Raw genomic sequence first — 11,425 nt, forward strand, 5'->3', positions numbered from 1 at the left:
AGATTGACTCGAGACTGTTAGTCTAATACTTCATCTAGGATGATAACGGAAGGTGTATGGCTAGTATAGCATTCGTCCGATAGCAACATAGAGAGATTTTTACTTGTATCTACGCGTCTCTATATATCCAAACCCCAGCCACCTCATCACTGACTCTTCCTTTCTTCATTTTCCGCCACTGGCTGATATGGGTACTTGATAGTAAGACACCAGATGTCGAGGTAATCACATATAGTCCAGATGACGTCCACAATGAAGCTTCCATGCACTCCGATAGCGAGTCCTAGACACATGAAGACGAATGCTACTTGATAAACGTCGTTACCTAGAGCGCTCGGCCATCCCACACCAAAGTTTTCTTGCAGCCGGGGTCCAAGAGAGTCAATGACTCCGAAGATTAGAGGGTAGATGAGTACATTACCCCTTGGGAAACGTGACTTTGTAAGATGGGAGATGATCATTCTTCCAACCGAGTAGGCGTTGATCAAGCCGGCGTAGAAAACGAACGGTACCAGATGATGGTGCAGAATAACGGGCTGAAGGTATAAGTAGGCAGGGATCAGGACCCAGGCGCCCGCAAATGTCAGTAGTCCAAGTAGGGCAACGCGTGTCTTTTGACCACGGGCGCGGCGCGCTTTCATGACGTTCAAGGCGCTTTAATACTGTCAGTTTGGTTCTTAGCGTCTGAAGAGCTACACTTGCCTTAGAACAGTGTTGAAAACCAGCACAAATCCTCCTTGAACCATGTACCATTCATTCCATGCCATGTTGTACAGAACATCTGGGATAAACTCAAATTGTTTGATGCCCAAAGTCGCAAGCATGGGACGTTGCCAGAAGCTACCACCACCGAGAAAGGCTGTCAAGGCGTACACAATGCACAGTATGATGATACCTTCGACTGGCCCTGAAATGATACCAAGCGTCAGGGTATGCGTGTGGTACTCATCCCAAGTCTGGACATAGAATGTCAATGATGCTGCGCTGGTCAGTAAATGAACTTCTATCCGCCAGGTCACACGTCACTAACAGGCAAAAAGTGTAAGGACTGTCTTCCATCCTTGGCCGAGGTTCATGACTGCAGAGAATAGTAGCACCTCCAATGTAGTGTTTATCGCATCAACTCCATGATCAAATAATTCACCAAGAGGACCGCTCTGGCGAGTTCTGCGGGCTTGGCTTCCATCGACAGCATCAAATGTCTGATACAGGAAAAGGCCAACAGCCCAGCTGAGGTATACCCATGGTGGGCAATCTTGATCTAGTGTTGGTGTGTACCATAGCATAGTAAGAAAGTTCATAATAATGAAGCTGAATCCAGTCAACGTGATCTATGTAGCCGTGTTAGTGCTCATCCAAATATTTGCGGTCAAGGCGGGGTTCAACTGGCTGCTTGTAGAGCGGATCAGGGTCCCAAAAACATCATACTTACAAGATTCGGCCTGGAAACGGTTAGCAATGAAGATGGTCGATACGTGACAGCACTTACGCCATCCACATGGGAAAACATTTGATGACGACATGGGTGTAGAAGGGCTTCAGCACATATTGCGAGAGAAGACTGTGATCCACACCAGAGTACTTGTACTCTTTGAGCTTGGGTAGCTTGTCCTGTCGAATATAAACCATTGCAAAGCGAGTTCTCCTGGACCAAGACGGTATTAGCAATTGTTGTCGTGTTGTCGCAGCGAGGAGAGTAAACTTTGCGTCAGTGTGTGCGTGGGAGAAGAGGCCCGAGCGTGGGGTTATATCGTATGACGTACCCCGCCGCTCTGGCCTGTTTTCCCTGCCACGCACACGCTTGCACTCGCGCGAACACGTGGGCAAAGACTGGACCATTGACAGACGCTGCTCCTCCGAATCTTGTTCCGAATTCAAGCCGGCCAGCATGGTGACTAAAGTATGTTTTCAATAAATACATTGTATCAAACCATAATATTGCAAAGTTATACCGAGCTACCACACCCCCTCAGTCCTGCGCTTCAGTGATACTTTGATCAGTCCATGCACCAAGCAGGCTTCTATCTTTTTGAAGCCCAGTGACGAGTGGTTTTTGGGCTGGGAGAGCAAGGATCTGGTTTCTGTGCGAGTATTGCATTCTCATCCCGTAAAACGTTAAGTTCGAGTCATGTTCGGCTTCCATTAGGTACAGCTCAAGCGACAGGACTCCAGGAGCAGGGAATAAGGATACTGCTCTTCATGGTTTGAATGAGTGGCACCGTCTTGTGCACCGTCTCGCCCCAACCTTCCACGCTCCAGCTCTGTTCACGACGAATCTTGCGTTCCTCGAGGTTGGCAAACTGCCATAGATGATGCACTGTGTTAAGGTCGCCAATCTGAACGAACCAAGCACCGACACCTTCCATGACCTCTCGTCGGGCCTTCAGCCCACGTCGCCAGTGTGTCTCCCACTCTAGCAAGTTGCCTGGGTGTAGTGTATACGAGCGTAGTTCAAAGATGCCACCAAGCTGGCGTGGTGGTGTAGTTGGCCAGAAAGAAAACTCTTGCATTAGAGAATTGCGCTTGCCGGAGATCAAATTCTTGAGCTTGGCATCGAAGGCGGGGAATTCGGGGTGCGACTGAATATTGTGTAACGACTCGTGGTATCCTTCGTAGCGCTGGTATTCCCAGATATGTACTGTGTAGTGTGGTCAGCAGAGTAGCGAGTCAAGCTATGGCGGAGACTGGAGAGCTTACCAAAGGTGTTGCAGTCGCCAACTTCAGTCCTCCAGCTACCTACCAGATGGACCTTGTTCTCGGGAATTGAGGCCATCTTGGGATACCAGCCGCCAACCAATTCGGTGTATTCTTCAACATTTTCCTGCTTGACCTCGTGGAAGACGATCGAGTGAACGTACTTGCCGCGGGCTAGGACCTGCGAGAAGCTGCGCTCAATGTCCTTGTCAAGTTCGCGACCTTCGGGTGTGCCGTAGATGAGGGACGATAGTGCACCGCCCTTCTTTTTGGCATTCTCATGCTCACGGGCGCGAGCTTCTTCTGCAATGGCTCATGTCAGTGTTCTTGAAGATTGGTTTGCTGCTGGGGGATTATGACGTACTCTCCTCCTGCTCCTTTCGCTTCTGGGCTGCTACTAGACCATCGCGGAACTTCTTTTGCTTCTCATTAAAACTCGCCGCACTGTCTGGCGTGATATCGGCAAGTGCCGGGGCTCGCGCAGGACTCTGCGCCGCAGTTGTAGCACCAAAAGCTCGCGTGCGGACAGTGGCAATTGGCTGTGGGATCAGCCTGCCACGCACGCTGGCACAAGCACGACGTGAGAGCATGGTGTTGAAGGTAGAGAAGGAGGCCAAGAGGGGAACCACCGGAGAAATCGTTGATGTCAGGAAGCGTGCGGGTGGTTGAAGGAGCGTGGGCGTACTTGGGACCCTGGGCGACTTAGAGCTTCCCCTCACCTACATATTACCCCCCAGCTCCCCCCGTCAACCCAGCTAGCGTGCCCGGGGCACTGGGGTAAGTACGCCCCACTACGTATGCATCGACGACACACGTCTCCACTTGATTCTTTCAGCCATCTACGTAATCCTCGTTTGGCAGCAGCGCACTTTTCATCACTTGGTCAATTGACACGCGCATATTAGTATTGGCCGTTGTGCCTGTTTGTATTCAAACCATGCCAGGCCCATCACCAAACACGAGCCTTCTTCTAGCCTAGCACTGGCTTCTCTTGTCACACTACGGATATCTACCAGCGTCCACCAATACCTCATATTCCTTATTGTTCAAATATAACTCGACACGAAGCGTCATATGCCCGTGTTACAGGACAGTCATACTGCCTCATGCTTACGGAATAAAGCCATTCACAGAGCAAAAGATCGCAGATCGCCGCCGAGAACCACTCTGTACAAGCAGTGTGACCTGCACAAATCAAACATCCCTCTTCGAAGAGATTTTTAACGCATTCAAGATTTCTAGTTCGTCTAGTCCTCGTCGAATATCTGAAGCACGTTGTCCAGGATGGTGATAATCACGCGGGCTTGTAGTCCAGCATCGGCCATGTTGTTGCCTTTATGGGGGCCCATGATTGAGGGCCTATACAGGATTAGCTGGCGCGGCAAGTACTCAGTACGTCTTTACTTACGCCCAACAAATGGCCAAGTTGGCAGTGCTCATGCGATTGATCTCTGAAGATTGCTGGACCCGGTGCAGATGCAAAGACAGAGCACGCAGCGTTGCGTAGTTCGGATCAGGCAGGGCGTTGATCAGAGCATGCATCGAGTCTCGGCGCATCGTATCATCGTCAATACGTGCAGCCTCAATGTACTTGCCATAGAATTCACGCGTGAGGAGCGGATCAGGAAGCTCGCGGAAGAACTGCTTCAACAGCCCTGCGACACTGTTGACGTCGTGCTGGAAGGACTCGGGATTGCGGAAATCAACCTGAGAAGCATCTGCCCTGCGTTAGTTGAATCACCGATATGTGTCATTTATGCAACATACCACTGTCGAACAGAGCCTTCATCTGCTGGATATGTGACGAGGTTCCCGGAATCCGATAAATACCCTCGACCTCCAAGCCATATAGATCGACAGCCTGAATGCATTGATATACTATTATCGGTACGGGAGAGCCATCTCGGTGGAACAGTTCTTCTAGAGTGATACCAAAGATGGGGTTGATGGGAGGTTGACCAGGGTGATATAGCACGCCACTAGTCTGTTGTGCCGTGGCTTGACCAACCGGGCCACGCGGATAGTCCGCTTGTGGGTAAGGGGCCTGAGACGTAGGTGAGTAAGGAGCGTTGGTTGGGTATGATGCTGGCTGAGGCGGCTGTGGTTGGTGGTGCTGCAGCTGCAACGAAGGAGGCGGCTGCTGCGAGTGTGTCCCGAATGAAGGCTGTTGCGAGGGCTCGGTATGCGAAGAGCTCTGCTGCAAGGGAGAAGTAGGATGGGGGTCTGGCTGCGGCGTCGAGAAGGTCGGTGGGGGTTGGCTCTGCAGCTGCATTGAAGGACGACCATTTCCAGCTGGCGGGGTTGGATGAGATCGTCCCTGGTTCTGGGTCGGATGCTTGATGTATTGAAGCTCCGCTCTGGAAAGAGGCGCTTTGGATCCCTGGCTCAAGATGAACTCCTCAAAGTCTCGCTCATTGTTAATCTGGTAAATGAGCTGGTTGATGCTGGGTGGGGGGTGAGCAGTGCTGCCCTTGAGCGGCTGGGGTGTGACGACTTGGCCATTGTTGACCACGAGTTTCTCGTTGAATGAGGCTAGCGCTGCGTCAGTTGGGTCTCAGTTTCAGAGGCAAGATACTTACCAAACTTCTGCATTTCCATGGTAAGGGCAGCATCTGTTTCCTTGATCAAGTCCAGTAGTGCAGAGACGGCTTGAGGCCGCGTAGTGGCTATGAGCTCCTTGCGTAAGGCCTGTGCCGTCTGCACCTTGCTGGCGTAGTCCTGATCCGCCGCCTGGGTCTTACGCTGAAGATCCTCTTCGTGCTGGGCTGCTGATTTGGGTCCTTTCAGACCGAACTTCCTACCCGCCCCTGTGTCGCCCGTTTTGACACGGTCGAGATCTTCGGCCAGCTGGTCGTATTTGGCCTTGGCCTTCTCAGCCAGCCGTTCAGCCTCCTGCACCTTATTCTCAGCAGACAGTCCCTGCTGCTTCCATGTCTTGCGGTTCCCATCCATCTTGTTGGCTAGCTGCAAGAGGTTCTCGTGCATGGCGTGCAGGGCGAGCCCAAACTGGGTGCCATTGTCGGCGATGCGCTCGTTGGCGTGGAGGACTTGCTCGAATTGAGTCTGATAGCTCTCATGTCGTGAATCGGGCTTGCGCACGCCGTCGAGTGTCCCCCGGCTGAGTTTCTTCAAGCTGCCCGCATGTTCTTCCTCAAGGGCGCCCCGGCGCTTCAGAAAGCTCGCAAAGTCCTACCACGTATGTGAGCGGGTTGGGCTGCATAGTCAAAGTTGGCGCCTACTGACCCTAGCACTTGAAATGCTGGCTTTCAGGCGATTCAGCAGGGTCGAGACGCCCACGTCTGAGTGTAGGATCTCATGGACCCGCTGTTGGTTATGCGCATCCTGGGGAGTACTCCGCTGTTCCGGCGTTGTGGGAGCGGCCTCGTGGATTGGGGATGCGAGGGCGCCGTCCTTTGCGGGGTCAGATGCGCTGTTGAAGTCCGGGTTGAAGGGTTCTGCCATGTCCACGGGCGCAAGTGTAGGTGGGGCGTTCATTGCGGGTTCAGATACCATGGTAGTTACATATATGCCAGCGGTCATCTTGGGGGACGCGCAACCTATCAGGCGGAGACATGGCACGGACTGTTCCAACGTCATCGTTTCCGCCGCCCGGTTCCTGTCGCATCCCACCCACCGAACACAGCCCGTGACCCAAGCATCACCCGCGTCGTGCCGCCATTCTCTGGATATTTTGCGGGACTACACCCCTTTCTCTCTCGTCTTGGGTAGTATTGCACTTCGTGTTAATGCCCAGCATGTCCAACAGCTTACCAGAAGAGGTCGTAACATGCCTCCAGAATGCCCGCTTTGTGAGTTATCCTCCCTGCCAGTAGTGTTGTCTTACATTTCCCTTATCGATCCTCCTCGGCAATCTCTTGTCATTACTATCCTGTCTCTGATTATTCCCATCTTCATATCATGTGTCCCAATGGATGTTGCTGCTCTTTGGTCTTGTGCAAGATTCTGACAGATACTACAGCTTCATCTTGCAACATGCTCGGAAAACATTCCTCATGTTTCCCTTATGAACTACACATATCTACCTAACACGCCTTACTCTTCAAGTCCAATCATCATCATGACAACACCTGCATCATCCCGCAAGACTCAGAACCTGGAATCGAACTCGCTTGTATCTCTATTGGTGCACGACTGGATATCCCATCGGCCACCCACTCTAAGTCAGCCAGGTCGCTCTCCTTCGCCAACCCGCCCAGCACCCCGGTCTGGATCACTAGCCGAGCTTCTTCTCGGCATGAACACAGCCTCATTGAGTCGAATCAGCACTACCATCAATGGCCTTGCTCAGATGGTTCCCTCTGGGTCGGAAGAAGAGACATGGTACAAGGCTCAACACGTTGCAAACAACACTTTTAGCGATGGTACAGAGGATATCTATTCGACTTCGCCAGGCGGGGAGGGCCTGTGGGGTAGTAGCGGGCTAGGCAACGGAGCTGCAAGTGGAGACGCGCCAAGAGAGGGTAACGCAGGGGCCCGATGCTATCTGGACGGAGAAGAAGTCAGGGTTGTCATTGTAAAGATCCGCGACGGAAGAATTGCAGATTGGAAAGGCCAAGTGCGAGATTGGAGATTGTCAGAAGGCATCCAAGGTGCTCTACCCAATGGAACGGCAGATTGAGTCCCTTATTTCATACTAGGCGAGCGGATTTATATGTTATGTATTCAAAAGCTAAGTTATCGTTTGTACGAAAGAAGCTGGACACTGGCACTAAATACCCTTGTGGGACATGCATATGCAAAGTCCCTGAAAAATGTAGTTCCTTCACCCTGTACATCCAAAAGTATAGCAGATCGACAGAGTCCGATTCTTCTTACATTCACAAAATCAGACAGATCGAACTTTCACGACCAATGCCATGTTTCCTCGGAGCCCATGTGCGTTTGACAAATAGGGTGGCGAAATGCCCTGTAGTCTCGCTACAGATGTCTCTTATGCAAGGGGGTACCTTCCTGAACCACTGTGGTTTGTGGCACGCATAGCGCCAAATCACATCCATTTGTCTCAGTCCTCATCCGTGTGTGGCGTCAGGCTATTTCCTTTGTCTCATATATCAAGTCGCGGTCAAAAAGCCAAACGACTTTCAGTCTTACAGCCCCTTGTCATTGCTCTTCTCTTCCCAACAATGCAGCAATGCACGTTTCATTCTAAGTGATTCCTAGTTAGGAGCACTAGAATCTTTCAAAACCGCCCTTTATGCAAGTAAAGGTGAGTTGACGTCTGTCTTGCCTGTTTATTCCTAGCACTACCTAACTTTACCTTACGCTGACCCAGCCACCCCTGTGACTCCAGCATCAATGGCACTTCACACATCAGGCACCACAGTCTACCGTCCATCTGACCTTCAACTGCGCCCCCTTACAGACTGCTGCCTCAGACGGCAAACCGCAGGTGAATGACGTAACTTCTCCTTGCGACTCACGACTCAAGAAATCTCGACTTCCTTGAGTATTAGTGAGGTAAGTAAAGGCGAGTTTCGACGGTGAGCGATGAATTGCGCGCTGACTGTTTGCTATCACCAGGCCTGGGCACCCTTTTTTTCTGTGACTGCCTGCTGAAGCTTGGCGGTACCTAGTGACGCACCTGAGCAATTTCTCTTATCAAAACTTCACTTTTTTGTTTCTGAGATTACGACCCTACCCTTTTTCAGAATTTTAAAGCTGGTTCTTGTTCTAAGTCTTGATAAAGGCTTTTGATTAACTCTCTCACATTACGCAAAAACCAACTTCTAGACAATGGATTCTACAAACAGCATCTCACTCGCCGAGGCAGTCAAAATTGCAGAAGCACGTTTTAAAGCTGCTGTTCAAGGCTGCAAGGATGATTGGCACAACGGCAATGATCTGGTTATTCTCCAAGACAATATTCCACAGCTCTTTGGGGGTATCCTAATAGAACACTTCAAACACTGTGTGGGTGAAGTTTCTGGATTTCCTGTCGAACTCACTGTCATGGATAGCGGCAACAGCAACTACCACACTCTAGTACAGATGCCGAAGAATAACATGCGCCTATCTCAAGTTGCATCAAGCCCCAAATCAGCGAAGACATCGCCTTCTGAGCAAGCCTCAATTAACCTAAGAGCGGTTGCTGCTGGCCTAAAAAAGGCCCCACGCCCAATGAACTGTTGGATCATTTTTCGAGATGCAATGCACAAGCATCTAAAGGCCGAATTCCCACACCTCACTATTCAAGAGATCTGTAAGCACATAGCCCCCTCCGTCCTTCAGACAAACATACACTGACCAAGTCCTAGCTACTCAATGCTCTCAAATTTGGCACAACCTCTCTCCTGAAGCTAAAAGGCCCTGGCAGGATGCCGCCCAGTCTGCAAAAGAAGAACACCTCCGCCAGCACCCCAACTACAAGTACACTCCAAGGAAGCCTGGCGAGAAGAAGAAACGTCAATCACGCAAGTCGAAGCGAGCTGCAGCGACGACTACGGCTCCAGAAGTGCTCCAGTTCCAGCTGTCCCCCAACTTGATCCCGACGGTACCTGAGGTTACGGACCAGCCACCGCTTACTGCAAACCCTGTTGCTGCTACCGGAGATAGCCCCTGCCCTGAAGATGTCTTAAACTACTTCGATCCCAATATCTTCCCAGAGATATATCCGCAGGCTCCTATGGCTGCCGACTTTTTCTACAATGCTGAGTCAATCCGCCATGGTCTACTCGATGCGGAGTTCGACATCGACTTCAACATGGATACTACCTTCGCCTTGTTCGATGATGAGATGCTCGCCTTTCGCGATGGCGCAGATGGAGATGCAACTTTGCCGTCCTTATTTCAAGACACCTACTGAAGGCGCTTTGTATGCCTACACTCCGTTCTTGTAAATCATGCACCGGGAGTACATCCACCAGTCCTTTATTGCTTACTTTGAAGCACACCTAAACCTCACCAACGTTACTCATTTTGCTTTTGTACTTTTCGCGCTTCTTCGGCATTCGAAATCCTGAATGGAAGCTCAGCATCTTCGCGCATCTCAGACCGCGCATAATCTCGGGGTTTTTTTCACATCCACACGAGGGGGTCATGCATAGAGGAGTTTACATGTACCAAAAGGAAGAGCTGCGACGGTAGCCCTCATTGCTATACTTTCTTGCTTTCAATCTTAGGCATTTTTAGATGATGGAATTCATTTCATGGCGTACTTAGTGGAATAGCATATATCGACATGGCTGCAGTCTCTATTCTGCAAAATATCTATCGGGTGAGAGCACCGACATGGACTGTACGGATGGCATGAGCGGGCTCACTATAGTGTAATCCAGTTCCATCCAAACAAATGACGATTTTCAAATAACAGTGTACCCTTGTGCGTTTTGACATATGTGAAGGCATTCAATGATATTCCCTTGGCCTCTCTAGTCAGTTGTAGTATTTGCGCCATTGGTCGTCATTGTGTATGCTGTACCGCGAGAGGCGAAGATCGACGTGGTACTCGATGCTCACGTGGCAGCAGATGCGAACATGGTTGAAGTCCGTCGCACCTGCCAATTCAGCTCCACATTATTGAGATATGTACAGGGGTACCGAACTCAGACTGGGGTATCAATATCTAGGCTTGGCTTGCTTGTCATGCCCACCGTTGTGACTACCGATTATCCGTAGCTATCTTCCTTTCCGTTGCTCTGCCAGACTAAGCTACTTGCCAATGGATGCATTTTATGCAAATGAAATAAAAAGCCATTGCGCATGTAGAAAATATGCCAAGGAGATATACATAGAAACATATTCTCGCAACTTCTGAAGAAGCCCCAGTCGCATCTCTGTAGCATGAACAGACGTCACGGTGAATAGGCGAGTAAATCTCCCCATCCTATCTCATGACAGCCACAACCCCCCCAGTATCCTCGGTTCCTGCTTCCGCAGCAAGGTACTGCATCCCCACTGCCGTGTAACCACCCACACACCAGATAGCCCACGCCCACCTACTATATACACCCAACTCGGCGCCAGCAACCAGGTTAGCGCACCCACTACTAAGCCCTCTTTCGATACTCCCTCACCCAAAACAACCACGTACCCTTCCCCACGCATAATATACGACTCATTGAAAAATGCAAAAAAATAGTCATGCGCATCGTAATACTCGCCCGACGCACACTACACACAGTACATAAGTACCGGACCAAGCGTACAAATCAGGCGTGGCGGGTAAGATCGATTCTTCACATGAAAGCTAGCAGCTACTACTTCGTTTATCTCGGGGGCTAAAGTGAACCAAGTTTGGTGACTGGTGCCTGTACATCACTATTGATACACGCATCCCTACCCTGGTTGACATATGTCACGTTACGGCTGTTTTCTTACTCATGGGCACCGTGTGTAGTATGGTTGCTTGAACCCCGCAAATTGCCCTTTGCCGATCGATAGGTCGGGCAATACGGATTGCTAGGCTTCCCGGTCCGGGCTCGGCGCATGTACGTAGTGTGCGTACTTACTAGATGCAAATGCAAGTGACTGGGCGGAAGCACTGCAGCTGGAAGAGTACTTACGGGGCTGGCAGGTATATGTATATGTGTGTAGAGTATGGGAGCCTGCCGTGGCGCCGCGGCGGGGCGGTGGAAAAGTATCGATCCACCAAACAGTGTTCGATGTGTCGAGCTGCGTGGATTGAATATTGCAGTCGGGGCCAAAGGCAAGGGACCTGGCGATGCTGTGTCGTGCGATCAATGATCGCAAAACTCGTGGTCGTACGCGATGA

At 50.8% G+C, this 11,425-nt stretch overlaps 5 protein-coding genes across 5 annotated transcripts; 2 read left to right on the top strand and 3 right to left on the bottom strand.

Moving 5' to 3' along the window:
- Positions 1-57: 57 nt before the first annotated feature.
- Positions 58-1,706, bottom strand: COCSADRAFT_35446 (uncharacterized protein). The gene is made up of 5 exons (XM_007700123.1): positions 1,490-1,706; positions 1,433-1,442; positions 1,031-1,331; positions 703-979; positions 58-654 (listed from the first exon to the last, which is right to left on the bottom strand). The coding sequence occupies exons 1-5, from the start codon at positions 1,627-1,629 to the stop codon at positions 147-149; spliced, it is 1,236 nt and encodes a 411-aa protein (XP_007698313.1). The 5' UTR covers positions 1,630-1,706; the 3' UTR covers positions 58-146.
- Positions 1,707-1,833: 127 nt separating this feature from the next.
- On the bottom strand, positions 1,834-3,380 carry COCSADRAFT_35447 (uncharacterized protein). Its single transcript, XM_007700124.1, has 3 exons — positions 3,059-3,380; positions 2,698-2,997; positions 1,834-2,638 (listed from the first exon to the last, which is right to left on the bottom strand). Exons 1-3 carry the CDS (start codon positions 3,282-3,284, stop codon positions 2,154-2,156), a joined length of 1,011 nt encoding a protein of 336 aa, XP_007698314.1. The 5' UTR covers positions 3,285-3,380; the 3' UTR covers positions 1,834-2,153.
- Positions 3,381-3,572: 192 nt separating this feature from the next.
- COCSADRAFT_35448 (uncharacterized protein) lies at positions 3,573-6,223 on the bottom strand. Its single transcript, XM_007700125.1, has 5 exons — positions 5,938-6,223; positions 5,274-5,883; positions 4,462-5,226; positions 4,103-4,412; positions 3,573-4,053 (listed from the first exon to the last, which is right to left on the bottom strand). The coding sequence occupies exons 1-5, from the start codon at positions 6,205-6,207 to the stop codon at positions 3,942-3,944; spliced, it is 2,067 nt and encodes a 688-aa protein (XP_007698315.1). The 5' UTR covers positions 6,208-6,223; the 3' UTR covers positions 3,573-3,941.
- Positions 6,224-6,326: 103 nt separating this feature from the next.
- COCSADRAFT_35449 (uncharacterized protein) lies at positions 6,327-7,582 on the top strand. The gene is made up of 2 exons (XM_007700126.1): positions 6,327-6,503; positions 6,674-7,582. The coding sequence occupies exons 1-2, from the start codon at positions 6,450-6,452 to the stop codon at positions 7,331-7,333; spliced, it is 714 nt and encodes a 237-aa protein (XP_007698316.1). The 5' UTR covers positions 6,327-6,449; the 3' UTR covers positions 7,334-7,582.
- Positions 7,583-8,448: 866 nt separating this feature from the next.
- On the top strand, positions 8,449-9,517 carry COCSADRAFT_159051 (uncharacterized protein; the record flags this gene model as incomplete). The annotated part of the gene is made up of 2 exons (XM_007700362.1): positions 8,449-8,914; positions 8,970-9,517. 2 exons carry the CDS (start codon positions 8,449-8,451, stop codon positions 9,515-9,517), a joined length of 1,014 nt encoding a protein of 337 aa, XP_007698552.1.
- Positions 9,518-11,425: the final 1,908 nt, after the last annotated feature.

The sequence above is a fragment of the Bipolaris sorokiniana genome (genome assembly GCF_000338995.1).
Source record: "Bipolaris sorokiniana ND90Pr unplaced genomic scaffold COCSAscaffold_5, whole genome shotgun sequence".
In the NCBI taxonomy this organism is placed as follows: Eukaryota; Fungi; Ascomycota; class Dothideomycetes; order Pleosporales; family Pleosporaceae; genus Bipolaris; species Bipolaris sorokiniana.

Excerpts from the sequence above, each read along its gene's own strand:
- COCSADRAFT_35446 (XM_007700123.1), bottom strand. The coding sequence starts at position 1,629 with ATGGTTTATATTCGACAGGACAAGCTACCCAAGCTCAAAGAGTACAAG. Across the intron at positions 980-1,030 it reads AGTCCTTACACTTTTTGCCT|CATCATTGACATTCTATGTC; the intron begins GTTAGTGACGTG and ends TGACCAGCGCAG. Across the intron at positions 655-702 it reads GTTTTCAACACTGTTCTAAG|CGCCTTGAACGTCATGAAAG; the intron begins GCAAGTGTAGCT and ends ACAGTATTAAAG.
- COCSADRAFT_35447 (XM_007700124.1), bottom strand. The coding sequence starts at position 3,284 with ATGCTCTCACGTCGTGCTTGTGCCAGCGTGCGTGGCAGGCTGATCCCA. Across the intron at positions 2,998-3,058 it reads GCGAAAGGAGCAGGAGGAGA|AAGAAGCTCGCGCCCGTGAG; the intron begins GTACGTCATAAT and ends GAGCCATTGCAG. Across the intron at positions 2,639-2,697 it reads TGGCGACTGCAACACCTTTG|TACATATCTGGGAATACCAG; the intron begins GTAAGCTCTCCA and ends CACACTACACAG.
- COCSADRAFT_35448 (XM_007700125.1), bottom strand. The coding sequence starts at position 6,207 with ATGGTATCTGAACCCGCAATGAACGCCCCACCTACACTTGCGCCCGTG. Across the intron at positions 5,884-5,937 it reads CCAGCATTTCAAGTGCTAGG|GACTTTGCGAGCTTTCTGAA; the intron begins GTCAGTAGGCGC and ends CATACGTGGTAG. Across the intron at positions 4,054-4,102 it reads AACTTGGCCATTTGTTGGGC|GCCCTCAATCATGGGCCCCC; the intron begins GTAAGTAAAGAC and ends AATCCTGTATAG.
- COCSADRAFT_35449 (XM_007700126.1), top strand. The coding sequence starts at position 6,450 with ATGTCCAACAGCTTACCAGAAGAGGTCGTAACATGCCTCCAGAATGCC. Across the intron at positions 6,504-6,673 it reads GCCTCCAGAATGCCCGCTTT|CTTCATCTTGCAACATGCTC; the intron begins GTGAGTTATCCT and ends CAGATACTACAG.